Here is a 19,638-nt window from a genome sequence, read left to right on the forward strand (position 1 = left end):
GCAGGTAATGTTTCCTAGACAATTACAATATGGCCTGGGGAGTATTTCTGTACCCAGAAGCAGAGGTACTTTAATTATCTGCAAAGCATAATTAGGGTACATCTAAGTAAGTGAAGTGTGAAACAAGGCAAAAACAATACATACAGTGTAAAGAAGTAAGTTAGAGTGGGAAGTGCTGGCTTTGCAGGATACTTTGGGTCTGTGCACCGTCCTGATGACACCTTGTGGTTCTTGGGAGGTAATCATTGCCAGTGAAGTAGGAAGCAGCAAACAGCAATGGAGGATTTGCATGAGTTTCTTGTAGGATGCATGTGCAAACAACAGCTGTGCTGGTGCTTTATCTGCCTCTGTGGATATTATGGGCTGCCGTGTGCCAGGCTGATAGGCAGCCCATCTTAGAATTTTGAGTGTCTGCTCTGGAACATCTTCAAGGGCTTGAGGAACTGCCAACAATTCACTTCTCCCACTGCATACCTGCCTTTAATTTCAAATGAGATAGGCCGTGATACAACATTGGCTGGTTAAAATTTCCATCTCCCCCAGGTACATGGTCCCAAATCCCATGTGTCACCGATTTGCCCTTGTCGTGATTTAACCCCAGCTGGGAACCAAGCCCCAGACAGCCCCTTGCTCACTCCCCACCCAGTGGGATGGGGGTGAGAATCAGAAGAGTAAAAGTGAGAAAACTCATGGGTTAGGATAAAGACAGTTTAATAAGTAAAGCAAAAGCCGTGCACACAAGCAAAGCAAAACAAGGAATTCATTCACCACTTCCCATGGGCAGGCAGGTGTTCAGCCATCTCCGGGAAAGCAGGGCTCCATCATGCCTAAGGGTGACTTGGGAAGACAAATGCCATCACTCCAAACGTCCCGCCCTTCTTCTTCTTCCCCTAGCTCTATATGCTGAGCATGATGACATATGGTCTGGGATATCCCTTGGGTCAGTTGGGGTCAGCTGTCCTAGCTGTGTCCCCTCCCAACTTCTTGTGCACCCCAGCCTGCTCGCTGGTGGGGTGGGGTAAGAACCAGAAAAGGCCTTGACTCTGTGCAAGCAATGCTCAGCAGTAACGAAAACATTTCTGTATGACTATTGACACTCTTCAGCACAAATCCAAAACGTAGCCCCATACCAGCTACTATGAAGAAAATTAACTCTATCCCAGCCAAAACCAGCCCAGCCCTCTGGCTTGGAAAGGCTTATCATCCATGCAGGCATCTGACCCAGTGCGTTTCTTCCTCCTGCTAGGAATTTCCTCCCTTAGTGGATGCAGCTGGCTTTAGCTGAGAAAGGCAAGAGCAACCTCACATATTCATAAAGCTGTCAATTCGTAAGTCCTTGCCAACCTGGGAGTGATTTGACTGGCTCACATTTATGGTGTGGGTGCCAGACAAGTAGGAGAAGTGAGGACGGAGGGGACTGTGATGCTGTGCCCCAAGAGGAGAAATGCAAGGTGTCAGTGGTTTGTGTGTAGCTGTGAGCAGGGGAATGGGTAAAGTAGGTCAGAACTCTTCTTGCCTTATAGGGAGAGGGACTTCCCTCTTAGTTTGGGTTTGGTTTTTTTTTCTCAGTGTGTGTTTTCCCCATTGGTAAAAGAGATGAAATGAAAAGGAGGTGCTGGGGAGGAAGGGGTGACTGAGGAACTAAGCACACAGAAAGGAAGCATTAGGTTGGAAATTATAACGAAAAATCATAATTTTCCATGCAAAAGGGGAATTCAGGCAAGAAGTAACTCCCTTTCACACTATTTTAGTGGAGAATTGGGAGTGACTCAGATGGCAAGCACTGTTTTCAAAGAAAGGGGGGAGCTGTGGTTAACCCTTCAAACACAGTTGGCTTGATTTCCCCTTTCAGATCCAGCTGGAGCACTGAAATTGCTGTTAGCATCTGTATTATTTGGAGCTGGTGCCTGGGGCCTTGCTGTGCTGGAGCTCCTTCCCGAAAAGCCCAAGCAGTGAGAGAGCAGTCAGGGGTGTCAGGGCAGCCATGACATGATGCTCTTCCAAAGCAAGTAGCAGGTTTAGTTGGGGTATAACCTGTTTGTGAGGCCGGTAATGTTTGCTTAACTGCTTCTGGCAACGTTAACTGGAACACTGTGACCTCACTGCTCAAGATCATATGCTGTGATGAGTGAAAAATTAAGTTTATTGCAGAATCCTAAACTACTAGCAGAAACCTGAAGCTTTAACACATGCTAACACACTGCTGCTGCTACTGGGATCTAAAATACAAACCTGCTCTCTCTGGATTTAGGTTCTCTGCTATTTGATCTCAAGGGGGCATGCCTTTTAAGCTTCTAGTATTTGCTTAAAACTGAAAGTCATACCTGGATTTCTTAACCTTCTATTTTGGCTGCATAATTTTATCTTTAAGCTTCATTATACTAGGTGAAATTCAATCCTTGCTAGTAGAAAGTCAGTATTTGCGAGCCACTGGTACAGTGGGTCAGACCATTTGCCCTGACTGACAACCAGAATGTGACTGCAACATTCCAGGAGCTGCTGAGCGCTCCAGCTGTGAACCTGGTATGAGCAAGGTTTTTGACTGCCAGCCTACTATCTAGTCCACATGAAAGGTTTGTGACTTAATTACTGCCTACTCATTTTAGCTTAAAATGGTGAAGACCCATACACATAAAATGCAGGAGCAAATTTCTCTGTCTTTCAACTCTCCCAAGTTTACAGTTATGACAAGCTTTGTCAGGGAAGTGAGTTGGCCAACTAATAGACAAATAAAACCAGATGAGTTTCTAGGAATACAAATCCCTGCTTCAGTCTTGTTTATGAGCACAAGTGTCTCTTGCTACAGGGGCTTGCTCCTGGATCCCAGGATTTATATCTGTGTTTTAGAGCCAAACACAAGACTTCACATTGTCCTAAAGCACAGCAATGTGATCTGGGTGCACAGGTTCCTCCTCATCCTGGGTGGACCTGCAGAGCTCTGCTGGGCTGGCCTGACCTGAGATGCTCTGAACTCGAGATGGCAAAATACGGCTCTGTGGTTTTTCTTGCTGAAGCTGGTGACTGGACAAGTGGCGTGTGCTGCAGAGATCTTTCCAAATCCTGTCTGCATTTTTGCAGGGAATGCAAAACCACTCCAGGAACCAAGGCAGATGTGCGGTTTATCCCCAGGTAGGAAGGTGCCATCAGAGGCTGAACGCCTGCAGTGGGGCCACGGTGGCAGACCCCTCTTAGTGCTCCTCTGCCTGCAGCGGAGGAAGAAGAGGCATTTTCCAGGCATGGCAGGGCTGGAGGCTGGCTGCGCTGCAGTGCGAGGGGAGAGTGCCACCCCCTGGGTAGCCAGCACAGGGGATGCTGCGGGAAACATGTCCTGCCAATGCGCGGGTGCTGGCTGCAGGTTAGTTTGGCCCAGGTTTGACTTTGGTTGATGCAGTCATCAGCCCATCCTGTGGCTAGATAGGGGCAAGGGAGGATTTGCCTGCAAACTATCTCACCTCCAACCTGCCTGACCACAACCTGCTTCAGGAGCAGCCTAGGAGCACCTCCACTTCCCTCTTGGAACACCTCTTCTATTATCTACCACACCAGGTACTCTCAGAAGTCCACTTCTGATATTTGCTGAAATTTTTTGAGTGCTGTCCTTACACCCAGCCCAGTGCCTGATTTTTGTGGCTCCCCCTACACGTGCTCTGGCCCCTCTTCAGCCCTATCTTCTCCCCCAGCTTGAAACGAGCCCATGCGTGCCAAGTCCAGGAGAGACCATGAATGTGAAAAGCCTACTTAAGAGCCCCTCGGGATGTGTAGGTTTTAAAACACAAGAACTGCTTCTGCCCTCGATGGAGAAGACCAAATAGCTCTCAAAGCAGAAAGCCATGGCTTTTTAGCATTTTGGGCATCCTCAAGAGATGTCTATTGAGGAAAAAACAAATCCTATCCTTCACACCTGCTTCAAGACACATGTAAGCTACTTGTCAGGCACCATTTGAGATTTGTGAAGGCTACTGTAGAAACTATGCTTAGATCAAAGCTTTCCTTAAGTCAAAGAAAAGCCAGTTACAGCCTCTATGGGATGAGCATGTGAGCACCACAAGCCAAAGCCTGGAGGACACCTTTAACTTGGGTGCCCAGGCAGGATTTGCAAGTGAACAGAACACTAAGTGACCACTCTAGGAAGAGAGATGTTGGGGAACAGGATGTGTTCGGCATTCCTCTTGCAAGGCCGCCGCAGGGCAATGCCAGGTTTGTCGCCTACATTTTTAAACTACGTTCATTCTTTTGTGTTTTAGGTGTGCAACAGCTGCATTTTTCCTTAGAACAAGGTTTATTAAAACTCTGACTGGGCAAGAAAAACCAGTCAGTGTCTCCTGAAACCAGGGGAATGTCTCCTAGGCTGCTGTCCACCTAAGGCCTTGACCAAGATCTTCTCCTGACATGGTTCAGCTAGGAACTTACCAAAAGCAAACATGTGAAACAAGGTTTTAGTAGTATTGTAGTTCAGAAGTGATGGATTGGTTTTAAAGTAGAAATATACAGATATATCTTATTTTTCTAAGTAGAAAAATGAAGCATTTAATTATTTGCAAACAGACTTTAATAAAAGTTCCTGTAGAACCACTCTTGCTGGAGCAAACATATCAAACCATTTAATCATTTCCCATACTGGCAGAAATGCACACAGCATCTTTTGTTTGTAGGAAAATCACTTTTCAAGGGACACCGATTTTGAAGTTATGCAGCTGATAAGCTGCTCATTTCTTTCTTCTCTAGTGCCTTGGCCACCACTGCTTTTCCAAGAACTTTCTAGGGAAAGGCAGGGGAGAGCTCCATTTTAGATTAAAATCATTTGTTTTTTTAGAGAGCCTTCCCCAGAGACCCTGCAAAAGCACCACCCAGTAATAATACAGTAGGTAGTTCTTCTCCTGCCTTTGGAAAGGAGCTCCCTTTAAAGCCTGACTAATGCATTAGAAAAGATTATAGGATTAAAGAGCTCCTAAAGGGTAGAGACCCACTTCTAGAAGATGCCCAGTAATTGTTTATTCCCAGTAATTGTTTATTTCACGGATAGTAATGCTGCAGTGAAAATGTACCACGCTTTCATGAGCCTTGGAGTTAGTACATCCAGAGATGCACAGAAGGTTGATCAGCTCCCTGGACACCTACTCAAGGAATCAACAAACATTTTTGGTACAAGCAAATTCTCTATTAAGTTAATCAGCTTTATGTATGAAAAAGTTCAGATTAAGAAAAGGACATTGCTTTGACATTGCTCTGTAGGCAGTCACCACTCATGAAATGATCTTCACTTCAGGGTTGGACTCTTCCAGGGCTCTCAGTTCATCATCCACTTCAGGACTCCAGTAAATGTCGTACAAACTACACCCAAACAAAAAGACACGCTGGTTTAGTAAGCATCCTCCCATTAAGGAAAAGAGAAAGATGCACAAATGGCTGGTATGGGAAGATCGTATAACAGGAAGGGCCCCGTCTAGGTTTGAGAGTCTGGCCCAACAGCCAGAAACATGCTTTACAACATCGGGCCCTATTACTCCCTCCCCAGCAGCACCTTCCCCTTGCTCTTGGGCGCTATGGACCAAAACAGATCCAGGCACCGAGGTCACGTCACTTGGAAGGGACAAGGGGGTGTTTTGCAACATGCAGATGGCATTTAACCCCCACCCCGGGTCACCACTTGCCCTCAGGTGCAATTCCCAGAGAGCTGGTGCTCACAGCCCCCTCCCCGCAGCCCCCCAGGACCTCCCAGGGACAACACAAGCAGGACCACAAACAGCTCTCACATTAACTGCTGCACGCCACAGCCGGGATTCCTCAAACCTTCACAGATCTTCCTGATGCCTTCATCTCCCAGAGGGTTGTAGCTCAGGTCCAGCTCAGTAAGGCACTGCTTGTTAGTCATGATAGTGGTGAGGGTTGCACAGCAGGCTGCCGTGAGATCGCAATTACCCAGCCTGCATGGTAGAGGAGGGAGAGGCCAGTGCGGTAAGCACTGGCTCCAGAAACCAGCCCCCCAGCCCACTCTCGGGCAACAGGCACAGACATCCCTTGCATGGACCAGAGATCCCCATTAGGCTGGCATCTCCAAGACATCAGCAGGGGTTGGTCCGTGGTCTTCCCACAAAGACAGCTGTTCTCGTGGTGACTGCTGAACACCTAAAAGTCCTCCCTAAAGCTTAATGGCGTGTGGCTGCAGGGGGAGAAGGAACCCTAAGAAGATATTCCCAACTTCAACATCATGCATAATCTTCTCTTTGATTTAAACTGATCATAAATCATCTCTAAAGTTGAGACTTGCAAGCATCTCTCTAGAAAGAGCAACAGAGGCCTCTCAGCTGAGAGCCAAGTAGCTTTAACTGGTCAGCAAACACATCTTTCTGGGCAGAGACCTCAAGTCTTACTGATGTCTCCCATGACTCATCTGCTCAACTCACTCACTGCGAGTCTCAGGCATTGGAGCGCAGCTCTGGCTTCTGTCAAATGGCACGGAGGAGACAAGCATGGTGCCCCAAGCATCACGCAGGCCACAGCCACGCCAGTCCTGAGCTCGGTGCCTGCCTGGGAAGGCAACAGGCAGATGGGGAAGGCGAGTCCCACTACAGGGCTGGAGGTGATGCTCCAGCTGGCCTCCTGCTCCTACTGCTGGACCAGCGCTTGTGCTGGCACCCATAGAGACTATGGGAAGCAGGACCCAACTGGTGAATTCAGGCAGACCTTGCACTGCAGCTGGCAGGCACGAGAATTAACACGCCAGACCTGGACCAGCAGTTTCTCCATCTCAGTGTCCCACCTGAGAGAAGCCCTGTGGGCAAGTTCAGAGAAGGGCACAGGAAGCTCTACAGCAAGCAGCTCACAGAACACAGCAAGATCCCTCCAGCCTTCCCACACTTTGCTTTAGATCCTGAAGGTACGTGCACTTTCAGTTCTGCACCTGGAAGAGCACCTGTGGATGGCTATGAATGCATTTTCGCATGGGTGACAGCCTGCACTTGCAAGAGACCATGAGTGACAAGATACATGGAAGCGCTTGTAGCTCCCATTTACTTGCTAGTGGACTAGTTAAACATAAGTGTGTGGCGTAAATTGTTTCATGTGAGCAAAAAAATACCATGCTATGATCTATTGCTATCTTCCTCTCTCTGCATGCCATTCTTGGAAGGGTAACACAGCAAGAAAGATGATGACTTCTGAGTGTGCACCTTACCATAGGGACTGGATGTTGCAGTTGGGGTGCAGCAGCCCTTCACACATAAGTTCAACACCTGCATCTCCCAACTTGTTCTCGCCCATGTGCAGTACTTTCAAGCTCTTGTTCACGCTGAAAGCAGAGCTGACGGCCTTGCAGCAAGCGGTTGTGAGCCCACACTCCCTAATCCTGCAAGGCAAAAGTGACATGAGATCTAGATAGGGGGAATCTAAAGAGTAACAGGCACTGTTCACTTCTTCACATTTGCTTCACAGGAGCCCAGACAGTGGGAATAGAGGAAGCAAAGCCTTCCCACAATCACTGTACTCCTCTCAACACCCTGTCTGCTCAATCCTTTCTAAGCAGCACCTCTCCCACTCTTCATATTAGGGATGTCTGTCTCAGAGCGAGCACCTAGGAAAGGCACATGCCCATAAACCATAAGAATCATCAGAGATGAAGTGTGCTGCTCTCAGAGTCACTCTCAGCTCCACTGTGCACTCCTGAGGCACCTCATCAACTCCCAGGCCACCAGTGCAGGGGAAGAATGCAGCTGAGGGCTGGAGCTGAACTTGCAATGTAGGAAAATTCAAGTGCTGCTTGTTCAAGTTCTATGTGGAAGAACAATTTTCCTCTCCTGGCTACGTCATACCAGATCATCCTAGCCTAAAATGTAACACTGTCAGCAGAGAGGATGCTGAGAACAGTTTATGTCATCAGAGCCTTCTTTTGGCTCATCAATGAGAGAGCTTGGATCCAGTGAAGAACCAGAGATATCTGATCACAGCACTCATTTTGCTATTACATGAGGCTTTTCAAACTTCAAAAGTCTCTTAGCTGCCATTTATTGCACGATAAAATATATTAGACAGAAGCTCTGCAAGTGATGCTTGGTCTCCTATTGCTTATAATAGGATGACTATGGGGCAGAACTTCAAAGTGTCTACAAGTTTAGAAATGCAAATCCCTTTAGCTCCGTAAGTCTAAATCCTTTAGGTAATAACTGGCATGAGTTGTCTGTGGAACCATCGCAACTGAGGATCTGTCTGGTGGGCATTATTGCATCCATATCTTTCTTCAGTGAGGTCTCCAAAGAAGGCAGTGGGTATGTGAAACTTGACAGCAGCTCACCATAGCTCCTGGAGTTTACACTTGGGATGCTTGAGCGCCTGACACAGCATTTCCATCCCCGAATCTCTCAGGTTATTGTCTATCAGACTGATCTCTGTGAGGGTCTCTTTTGTACTGATGAGTCTGGAGAGATCTTTACAGCTATCACTTGTGAGATCACAGTCCCATAACCTGCAGGGAAGAAAAAACCATTATTTTCGCCCAAGAATGACTTAGATTAGAAAATAGAGTCCTATTTTAGTATTCTGAATTTCTGGTTACATCATCTCATTTTCTTCTAACCTTTACTGTCCTGGTTTCAGCTGGGATAGAGTTAACTGTCTTCCTAGCAGCTGGTACAGTGCTATGTTTTGAGTTCAGCATGTGAAGAATGTTGATAACGCTGATGTTTTCAGTTGTTGCTCAGTATTGTTTAGACTATAGTCAAGGATTTTTCAGCTTCTCATGCCCAGCCAGGGCACAAGAAGTTGGCACAGGACACAGCCAGGGCACCTGATCCAAACTGGCCAACGGTGTATTCCATACCATGGGACGTCCCATCTAGTATAGGAACTGGGGGGAGTGGGGGGGGGGAGTCGCCTCTTGGGGACTAGCTGGGTGTCGGTCGGTGGGTGGTAAGCAATTGCCCTGCGCATCATTTGTACATTCCAATCCTTTTATTACTACTGTTGTCATTTTATTAGTGTTATCATTATCATTATTAGTTTCTTCTTTTCTTTTCTATTAAACCATTCTTATCTCAACCCAGGAGTTTTACTTTTTTTTTTTCTCCCAATTTTCTCCCCCATCCCACTGGATGGGGGGAGTGAGTGAGCGGCTGCGTGGTGCTTAGTTGCTGGCTGGGGTTAAACCACAACATTTACAAAACCTATTCAGGCATCATACCACACAGCTTTCTCCTTACTTTCCATCCGTTGCACCAAAAGCTCTGTTTGTAGCACAAAAAAATGAAATAGGACCATGCAATTCTAGTAGACAGATAACTCAACAGGAAGCCAAGACAACACCATCACAAATTTCATTCACCCTTTCCCCAGAATTTGACCCAAGCAATTTCAGCGTGGTCCTGCTCATTCACAGTGTCCTCTACACAGTTTTCAGAAGTAGCTAATTTGCAGTAGAGACATTCCTGTTTCACTAGGGGGTGTAACTGAGAAACTTTCTGCTTAGGAGCAAACCAGCAGCACAATGTAGATAGCTCAGAGGCTGCAAGAGGGATTTAAGTAACCTCTGCCTACCCTTACCATAGCTTCTGGATTTTGCAGTTAGGATGCATCAGTCCTTGGCACAGCAGAACCAGACCAGAGTCCCCAATCTTGTTATCCCCCACAGAGAGATCTATCAGCGATGACTTGTTACTGAGAACAGCACTGATCTCCCGACAGCTATCGCTGGTTATGCCGCAGTTCTCCAGGCTGCAGAAAAAAAGCACAGTTGGAGTTGCTCCTCCAGACCCGCTGTGTTAAATACACCCCAACGCTCCCAGTTCAGGCTGAGGAGGGTCTACGGGCTGGTTCCTTGCTGCAAACCAGTGCAGCTCAGCTGGGCATTGCTAGACCCTGCAAGGCTCAGAGATGATACAGGAATCCTAGACAGGCTCTGGGTGAGGCAACACACTGCTCCTGCGCTCCGCAAGGCTGCAGGGCATTTTTACTCTGACCTACCCATTCACATCCATTAACACAAGGATCATTTTTACCAAACTCCCCTTTATATCGACTGTCTGTTCTAAGAGGAACTTTTGGGTGTATCACACAGCGAGTCCCTGGCAACCAAACCCCGCTGAATTACAGGGGCAAGATAAAATGAATTGGGCTTCTCCCCTAAACCCCTTCACAGGCTTTACACCAGATAGGAGGCCAAATCCAGCATCTCTGTTTTGAAGCATAAAAGGGATCTGAATAAATATACTCATTTGGCTGGTAATTCAAGGGTAAGAACTGGAGCCACTGAGGGTGATTGCTCCTCTGCTCCGAGATACTGGCGAGCAGTCACCCCTTGTAATTGCACCCCTTATGTGGGGTACACATTCACACTGTACCAACAGGCAGAAGAGTGAGCTCAGACTCACATGCTAAAAAAACGGTCAAAAAACCCCAAAACTGAAAGGCCCAGACATTTGCTTGCAGTTTCCAGCTACAGCAATCTGAGCCAGCAAAAAATCTGGCCTGAATTTCAGGCATTCCTGACAATTTTTCCTGTCTTATGGATGGTATGACTAGCAGCAAGACTAGTTGCAGTTAGAGATGACCAGCTCTTCCTTACTGTAGTAACTCCAGGTTGCAGCTTGCCTCCACCAGTCCCTGACACAGCTGCTTTACAGCTGTATCTCCCAGCGTGTTGTTACTCAGGCTGAGCTCCTTCAGGGTGGGCTTGCTTTGCAGAGCAGCATTGAGAGCTTCCACAATATCAGCTGTGAGTTCACAATACTCCAGCCTGCGAGAAGAGAAGAAGTCCAGGGGTAAAACAACCGTCTTCACCACATCCCACTATCCGCAAGACATCAGCCGGGCAAAGTGTGTGTTAGCCAGGGCAGAAAACATGCCAACATGAGTTGAGACCACGCAACACATGAAAACAGAGATAACCATAAGAGTTTTTAACAGCGTCTCCCTGCTCATTTCAGGAAGCATTTGATTCTTAAACTAGACCCCAGAGGACCCTAGCAAGACTAGTTACCCACCCCATTTTTACACTAGTCCTCCGTTAAACCAATGCCAGGCTGCCTTGAACATACAACTCTGTTTTGCATTGCAACACATCACACAGCCTCACCACCAAGCCTTCCTGGGAGGAGCTGGGGGCTGCAAATAGACCTGGGTCCCACTCAGCTGTAAAACAAGGACTATGTGCAGGAGAATCAGACTTTTCCTGGGTGTCTCAGAGGTCCTGCATTAACAGCCACCACTGTCACGAGGGCTAAAAAAAGCCTCTGGGAATAGACACCCAGCTCTTACAAACCCACAAGACCTATCAGCATGAATAAGCATGACACAATTTCAGATAAAACAAGAAGAAATTCCTATCTGGCAACAAAACTCCCGCTTTTCTCAAGAGAAAGACAAGCATGACCTGTCTGATGACCAAAAGAGCCCAGTGACTACTTACTGCAGCTTCTGCAGCTTACAGTTGGGGTTCATCATCCCTTGACACAGCACCTTCACTCCAGCAGTTCCCAGTTTGTTGTCACCTACGTGCAGCTCTGTCAAGGACGGCTGTGCACTGAGGACGGAGCTGAGAGTCTCACAGCTGGCACTTGTCAGATTGCAGTTTTGCAGCCTGAAGGAGAGAGGCAACTGGGGTGAGGGAAGTGCACCCCCAGAATTACAGAGGCTCTTCTTAGAGACACACATCTACTGCGGTTTGAGCTTGGAAAGGATGCCATGGCACTGACAGTGCGTAACCCTCTAGAACACAGTATGTCCAGGTTAGTACTATTTTACCAGTGTGCCAAAATATTTTATCAGCTAGTATTATACCTGTAGCATGAACAATAGCTCCCATGCTTCCTTCCGTGTAATTGCTCATATACCACCTCTAGAAGAAGATGGATCCACCCTACATTAAGTAGAACTGCATCTGCTTTATAGAAGCGTTTTAATCATCATGAGGCTTATCCCAGAGATAAAGCAATGGCATCTTACAATTTCTTGCCCCCTCTGGAAATGTGATCGAGAGTAGCTAAAAATAAAAATCTCATTCAACTTGGCTTAAATCCCTGGATATCATTTAGAAATCTAATGGTATACTACAAGAAGGATCTATGAAGCTGATCCTTCAGCACTCACGCTGGTTGTGTAGGAACCATGCTGGTATTGCTATGGGGTGTTTAGAGTTATCGGACAAGACTTCCCGGCAACGGAGAGGTGTTGTGCATGGCGGTACTAAGTTTGACTTGGGTTTGGTTGCTCTTTTATTCCCTAAGGCACCTCACCAGAATGCCAAAATGGGCAATTATGTTTCTATACAACTAAAACAGCCTAATCCAGGCTGTTACTTAAGCATGTGGAGAAGTTTGAAGCGCAAGACAAATTCTCTGAAAAATTACTTGTGTTAGTCTTCCAGTACAGAGTATCACAGTTATTTCTTGAAGGCCCAACAGAAAGTTGCAGTTTGAATAGCTTCACCATCAACTTTCCCTCTATTTGTCAGCAAGTCCTCATTGCAGGGGGCACAGGGACTTTGAAGCAGGCATATCTGATATACAAGGCAAATAATTTTCACAAGGTAGTGTCATGAAGATCCCAGACCCACCTCAGGAGCTGGAGGACTCCAGTATCCTGCAGAAAAGGTGCTGGACAGATAAGGTAGCATCATTTTGAGGGTCACTGAGGAGCAGGGGCAGCAGCCACTGGCTTTGACTAAAGCTCCTGCTCCATGGTCACTGAGGGAAGTCCACTAATACTAGCGCTGGTGCTTCTGCAAAGCATGCTGTCTTGAGCCAAGCTGGCCCTGCCCAGCTGAGAAGACAAGGCTTGAGGCAGAGCCAGTTTGGTAGAGTGCAGAAAGACTGACAGCTCTTGAAACATCAAGGCTCACAAGAACTCCCTTTTGCTTGGTTCCTAGAGAAAGAAGCAAGCAAACTGGACCAGATGCTAAACGCTGTGCTTACACCTGGCAGAAGAGCCCTCTGAAAAATGCATTTGTCAAAATGTCAGGTATGTGCTGATGGCAGTGGGGCCCTCTGTGGTCATCCTTTTGTTTAAACTGGCCTAAACAGATAATCCAGCTGCCTAGGCTGGGGGAAGATCTGCTACCTCTTCTAAAGAAAGTCCCCAGAAAGCCTTCACTTGGCTGGGAAAACACTACCTGTCCCTCCCTCGGTGCTGGAAGACAAAGGAAGACAGACTGATGATCTGGAGTCTTCCAATAAATATACCACTTAGATAAAAACTACTTGGGTTTTCCAACCATCTGACCTAGGTAATTGCTGAGGTGCATTGGCACGGCTCTTACTACCATCACATACTAGTTTGCCTCATGACTTCACCTGCAGCAGACTGCAAGCATGTTAGAGCAAGGCAATCAATGGGGCTTTACCATAACTTCTGTAGGCTACAGCTTGGCATCAGCAACCCTTTACACAGGTGTTCAATGCCCGCATCTCCCAGTTCGTTGTTGTTCAGGTTCAGCTCTGTGAGGGATGGATTTGTATTGATGATGGAGGAGAGATCCTCACAGTTACTGCTGGAGAGATTGCAGTCATCCAGCCTGAAAAAGAAGGAGAGAGGGAGCACTTTAGTCCTCAGGGTTGCTCTGTTCTCCCTGGCTGGAGCATTCCCCATGGAAGCAAAGTGGACCATATACTCCTCTGCGGTGCCTGGGATGCTTCTCTAAGTATGTGCGTGGCCCAAACCAAGATGTGCTCTCTCTGCAGGGCTGCAGCACAGGAGGCGCTGGACGGCAGTTCCCCCAGCCATGCACCACCTCCGAGCTGTGCAGAAGAGAGCGCGTGACTCAAGTCATGCCCCCAACCCAGCAGGGCTTCAGCAGGAGGATGCACCTTCATTTAAACATTGATAGCAAACAACTGCCTGGCGTCTGAAGCCACTTCTAACCAGAGGCCAGCTTACAGGCTGTCAGACTGGTTCTGCACTGAGACCAGCCAAGCTGGGTCTTCAGCCAGCCCCAGAGACATCCATCGGCAGTTTGGTCTCGTGTAGGTGAGTCATGCCAGTCTGCATGTCTCTGGCACCACTCTCGGTACACAAATCACGAGTTTGCAGCATGGCAGTGGCTTCTCCCCCTGGACATCAGCATTTTTCTAGTTGTTGCTAAATTGATGGAGGGGGAATTGAATTGGAAGGAGAGCCAAGGAAAGGATTGGAGCCCAGGACAGGCAGGGAGGTGTACAGGGAGGCAGAAAAGACATGGGGCAAAAGGGAGGTGTCATGAAGAACCCTACAGCCCCAGGCACAGCCAGGACTGCCAAAAGTTGCCTGGTCACTTCTCCTTAGACAGCCCTATGAAAACCAAGGCTCTAGTAGGCTTATTCCCTCCCTCTGGCAAGAAGACTTAGCTCCCAATGCAATCACGTTCAACACTGATTAACAATCCCTGCCGCAGCTGCTCTCATCCGCTATATCTTGAGCAGCCCAGCCTCTACCCAGGAGACAACTGTCCCACTGCCTTCTGCCATCCAAGGCAGACCTTGGGAAGTCAGTCAGGCCCATGAAGCTTGCCTGCAAAAAGCTCCTTTGCAAAACAAAAGCAAGTCACTTTCAACCTGCCTGATATCCTCCAAGCCATCGCTGGCTTAAGTGGCTTATCCTCTCCAGCCCAAGCAAGACAATGCCAGCCTGTGGGCTGTGAATTCCCAACCAGAAGAGAGGGAAGAGTGCAGGAACAACTCTTCTGAACCTTGTCCTATATAGCTTACACTCTAGGAAATGGTTCCCTCAACACACAAGGCAGGTACTTTCGAAGGCCAAGTGAAGAATTAAAAGCTGATGATATGTGGCTTGTGTGTGACTATTAAGTAACAGTTACTTGACAGCATCTGACCTGCAGCCCAGAGAGTGTGCAATCTAATGAGCTCAGAGAGATGTCTTCCCTCTCTTGAGGGAGAAAGATAAAGACAGAATTACCAAAATAGTGGTCAAATGTTTAGATAACCACATTACCTACCTGAGTTCTATGGCACACCACAGAACAAGGACAGCATTACTTCATACCAAAGGATGCTTACCTGTAGCTGAAAAAACTTTGCAAGAGGGTTGGGGTTTTCTCCCCCCTTTAAATTAACCTTCTGGATAAAAATAGGTAGAATCATTCCTGTAACTGTGCAATGTCTAAGTCACAGGTCAACAGTTCTGCAGCTGAAAAACACAGGAGAGAAACGCAACAGTTCTTACTTAGAAGAGATGATACGCAACTAGTTACTACCTGATGGTTTTGCAGGATTTCATTGTGGAGAGAAGTTCAGCCCATCTGGATGGGCTCAATTCCTCACACTGGATGTCAAGCTCCATTTTGACAGGTGAGATAAGATCTGAAAATTAAAAAAAAAAAAATAAAAAAAAAAAAAATCAAACTTTTTTTTTTCATTGACTGAGAAGCAACAATCTTCTTCAAACCCCCCCCCCCCCCCCCAGCAATCAGCTACGAGTTACACTGTGCAAAGAAAACAGATTGTGTTTTTCCAACACCAGCCTGCTGCAAGCACCAGTATGAGCCAGCAGCGTTGGAGTGGTTTTGTCTGGGACTCCGAGAGGCAAAAAGCACACAGATCCCAGAAAGATATGGCAACAGCTTGTTATCTGAAGGCTGCTTGCATGAGAGTAAGACACTCCCCTTCCCTCTCCAAGGGAGCTTAACCAGAATGAGCTTTTTAGAGGCACTGGTGCTACTCTCTCACTATTGCACTACTGAGCCATGCAGCTGCTATTACCAATGTACCACACCTGATTGATTGTAGGACCTCGAGCTATACTTAAAATTAAGGTATTTTTGAGAGAGTAAAGGTGAATGAGGAAGATCAGCATGAGAACTGCCTAGGCTCAGATTAAAAATCCTGCCAGTCACACATTTGTATGTGAGAGATGGAATCCAGGCAGATGGGACAAGCATCTCTCCACGATTTGATACCCAAGCTTTGAATGGTCACTCTGGTTGGGCAAGTCCAAGAACAGAGAAGCTGGTAAGCAGGAATTTTTTTTTGCTGTGCAGTCAAACTGCATTTCTGAACTGATGTAAACACAATGCCTTGCAGAGCTGCTCCAGCTAAACATGCACAAAAATATGCCAAGGCCAAAAGCTGAACTCTACTCTGAGTCTACAAGGGATAGTATTAAGGGAAGCACTCCAGTAGGTGACAAAAATGCAGTTTTGCCATCTTGGCTTTGCTAACATGACTCAGACTACAGGATATTTCTAAAAAAAAAAAAAAAAAAAAAAAAAAATCTCCTGAGCTATCACATTGGAATGTGAACAGTAAAAAACCAAACTACCAGGCGTTACCGACTACGGTTTATCACTGTCTTCCTCCATCTCGCTCACCTCCTGCTGCTACCATAAAATCAAAGGCTATCCCAAAGTAGGCTTTTCACAGAGGCGAGCTCAGTATCAGAGTCCACATCAGGTTTTGCCCACAATAAATCCCTCACCCACACGGGGAGAGGCAATGTCACGAGAGGATAGAGGTGCTGAGCCCGCACACTTAAAACACACGAAGGAAACCAGGACATCGAGAACAGTGTTAGCAGAGCTGCCCTACGTGCGGTTGGGGCCCGTCCTCAGTTGCTTCGCAGCACAGCCCCACGTGTAAAGGGGCTCGAATCACGCGGTGTTAAAAAACCAGTGCCGACCCAAACCAGTGCAAATAAGTGCGAGAACAGCGCAAAGGAAACCAATTACGTAATGTAGCAAACGCCTCCCGACTTTGCTCGTTGTATTTTTTTCCCCTGTTTTACCTCTCTCGGATCAAAAAAGGGTTCCCAGCCCCTCCAACACCGCCCCCCCGCCCCCCAAGCTCTGCACCTTCCTGCATGCCGAGGGGTCTCCCTATCTCCGGGCACCGGCTCGGCCCCACACCAGCCACCGCCGCTGTTCCCTACCGACAAGGCGGCGGCGGCGGCGGCGGCTGCTGCTGCTGCTGCTGCTGCTGCTGCTGCTGCTGCTTCTTCTTCTTCCTCCTCTCCCTCTCCCACCCCCCGTTACCTGCACCGCGATCACCGCCTAACGCCAGAACTCACCCGAGTTTTTCCCCTTCCCCGCTCCCCGGCCCCGCAGCTCCCACCGCCGCTCCGCCTGCCCGCGCAGCCGCCGCCGCTCGGCCCCGCCCCGCCCCGCTCGGCCCCGCCCCGCCCCGGCCCCGCCCCTCTCCGCTCGGCTCCGCGCCGCCCCGCGGGCACGGCGGCGCGGAGCCGAGCGGAGAGGGGCGGGGCCGGGGCCGGGGCCGGGGCCGGGGCCGGGGCCGGGGCTGGGGCCGGATCTGTCCCCTTCTTCCTTCTTCCTCCCCCCCCTTTTTTCCCCTTTCTTCCCCTTTTTCCTCTTTCTCTCCCCTTTTCTTCCTCTTTCCCCTCCCTTCCCCCCCCTTTTTCTGCCACTTCTCCCCCTTTTCCTTCTCTCTCCCCCTTCTTACCTTTCCCTTTCTCCCTTTTTGCCTGACTTCTCCCTGCTTCCCTCTTCCCCCCTTTTTCCCTCCCTTCTCCTCCTCTTTTCCCTCTCTTTTTCCTCCCTTCTTCCCCCTCCCCTCTTCTTTTTCTGTTTCCTCCATATCCTCTTCCTTCCCTTTTTTCCCGTGTTTTCCTCACTTCCATCTTTTTCCTCTCTTTTCCCTCTCACCTTCCCCTTTCTTCTCTTTTTCCTGTGCTCTCCCCTCTTCCCTCTTTTTCCTCCCTGCTTTTCCTTTCTTTTCCCTCTGTTTTCTTACTCCTCCCCTTCCCTCATTCTTCCTTCTTCCTTTCCTCCCCCCTTTTCCCTCTTTCTCCCTTCCTTCCCTCTTTTTCCTGTGCTTTCCCCACATCCCTCTTTTCTCTGCCTTTCCTCCTCCCTTCTTCCCCTTCCCTCTTTTGTTCCTTTTCCACCCTTCTGCCCTCCTTTTTTCCCCTTTCCCTCCTCTTTCCCTATTTCTTCCCTCTCCTTCTTCATTCTTCCCTTTTCATCTTCTCCCCCACTTCCCTCTTCTCCTCCTCTTTTTCCTCCCTTTCCCTTTTCCCCCACTCCCCTGTTGCCCCTTTTTACCATCCACCACTATCTCCCCCCCCTCCCCACAGAGCAGGAGCACTGGGATACGCAGGAAACAAGACAGGAGAGGGGGAAGTCCCTGCAGCGAGGGGATGCGCAACGGATGGGAGGATCAAATATTAAACGGGAAAGTGTGCCACCCAGGCTGGGAGGGCAACCTCTGCCCCATGCTGGGACCTAGAGCATGATGGAGATGCAGGCAGGTCACCCAGGGGAGAGGCAACATGGGAGGGTCTTGGCCAGGGGGGACAGGACCCCCTCCTTGTACTTCCCTGGGGAGGTCAGAACCGGGAACTGTTTGAACTGGGAACGACAACAAAAATTTCCATTCCTCAGTGGTCTCCCTGACTTCCAGCTTGCCAGGCGGCTGCGTATGGGGGCCAGCTTGGAGGGCCTGGGATGTCCCCCCTCTCCACCACTTTCATCAGTCCTATCCGTGACTCATCTTCTCTCGTATTCTGTCTCCCTCATTAGCACAACACATTGACGAGCGAGAGGAGCCGCACCTCACCGGCACAAAGGCCTCTCCTCTAAGCTGTTTGAGATGAAGCCACGAGAGTAATGGAGGATGGGCGCATTGGAGTTTTGCTGCCGCGATGACTGCCACCCTCCCTGGGCTTTCCCCATGCCACTGCGCCTACCCGAGCCCAGTGACCAGCGCCTTGCTGGCACATCTGTCCCATGGAGTGGCGGGAGCAACGGTGCCAGCGCCTGGCCGGGGCTGGAAGGCATTCGTCATCGCTCAGCTCGCTTCCTCCTCCGGCTGCCAGCTACTCCCTGTCTCTCTATTGTTTCCCAGTACTTTTAGCCCCTGTAAAAGCTCTTTCAGACTTTCACAAGACCGAGTGAATACAGGTTTTGAAGTGCCGAGAGCTTTCTAGGCAACATACTGAGTGTCCTCCCTTCCTCCCCCCCCCAAATCTTAGTGTCTCCCCTGGTTTCTTCTTCCTACAAACCTGATCCCCCCTGGCCCACACAACAGTCCAGTTAAGCACAACCACAACCAGCCGTTCCCTACAAAGCAGCCTCTGCGATGCACAGCTTTAAAATCGCTACGCGCTCTTCCCCGGTAAGCAAAAGGGAAAGTTCAGGGAGTTTAGGAGCCCGGTTTTGCTGCTGATACGTACCTCGCTCTTCTCGGCGCTCTGCGGGAGCGAGGAGGGCAGAGCTGACGCTTTCCTGCTGCCGTTACCATGCAACCTCTGCTGTTGTACACATGGTGCCTGCTAGAGGGAGAAAAGCAGTTTTGGGTTGTGATGGCTTTTTTCCTCCCAGGGCAGCTCTTCAGAGGCTGGCGGAGCCGCACTCTGTACGTGTTGGTAGCTGGCTTAGTGACGATGCAAACATCCCACAAAACCTGATGATGACACAGGCGGCTTTACCTTCTTACCCCTGATCATACAGCCACTAGCCAGGGTTTAGCCCAGAGCAAGGGAGTAGTTGCCATTGAAGGATCCATCCAAAAATGAGGCCACCATAGTGTTAAAGTCTGGATAGAGATGCTGGAGTTTGCAAATAGTTTCTCCATTTCTCAGGCAAGCCCTGTCCTGCCTGGATGGGGAGGGTTGCTGAGCACATAACTGCCTCCCTGTCACCTCACCTGGGGGTTAACCTCCCCTGGCAGGGGCTACAGCACGGGCAGCCCCCCACTCCTGCGCGAGCTG

General features: G+C 48.9%; 1 protein-coding gene across 3 annotated transcripts; it reads right to left on the reverse strand.

Moving 5' to 3' along the window:
- Positions 1–4,531: 4,531 nt before the first annotated feature.
- On the reverse strand, positions 4,532–19,197 carry RNH1 (ribonuclease/angiogenin inhibitor 1). 3 transcript variants are annotated; one of them, XM_049820619.1, is made up of 10 exons: positions 19,102–19,197; positions 15,173–15,278; positions 13,328–13,498; positions 11,396–11,566; positions 10,553–10,723; positions 9,532–9,702; positions 8,288–8,458; positions 7,175–7,345; positions 5,754–5,924; positions 4,532–5,331 (listed from the first exon to the last, which is right to left on the reverse strand). In XM_049820619.1, the coding sequence occupies exons 2-10, from the start codon at positions 15,256–15,258 to the stop codon at positions 5,244–5,246; spliced, it is 1,371 nt and encodes a 456-aa protein (XP_049676576.1). In that variant the 5' UTR covers positions 15,259–15,278; positions 19,102–19,197; the 3' UTR covers positions 4,532–5,243. The 3 variants fall into 3 exon arrangements, with proteins under 3 accessions (XP_049676576.1, XP_049676577.1, XP_049676578.1); XM_049820620.1 differs by lacking the exon at positions 19,102–19,197 and adding an exon at positions 16,981–17,028; XM_049820621.1 differs by lacking the exons at positions 15,173–15,278; positions 19,102–19,197 and adding an exon at positions 14,976–15,148.
- Positions 19,198–19,638: the final 441 nt, after the last annotated feature.

Source organism: Accipiter gentilis, chromosome 17, assembly GCF_929443795.1.
Source record: "Accipiter gentilis chromosome 17, bAccGen1.1, whole genome shotgun sequence".
In the NCBI taxonomy this organism is placed as follows: Eukaryota; Metazoa; Chordata; class Aves; order Accipitriformes; family Accipitridae; genus Astur; species Astur gentilis.

Excerpts from the sequence above, each read along its gene's own strand:
- RNH1 (XM_049820619.1), bottom strand. The coding sequence starts at position 15,258 with ATGGAGCTTGACATCCAGTGTGAGGAATTGAGCCCATCCAGATGGGCT. Across the intron at positions 13,499-15,172 it reads AAATCCTGCAAAACCATCAG|GCTGGATGACTGCAATCTCT; the intron begins GTAGTAACTAGT and ends CTTCTTTTTCAG. Across the intron at positions 8,459-9,531 it reads TGCAAAATCCAGAAGCTATG|GTTATGGGACTGTGATCTCA; the intron begins GTAAGGGTAGGC and ends TCTTCCCTGCAG.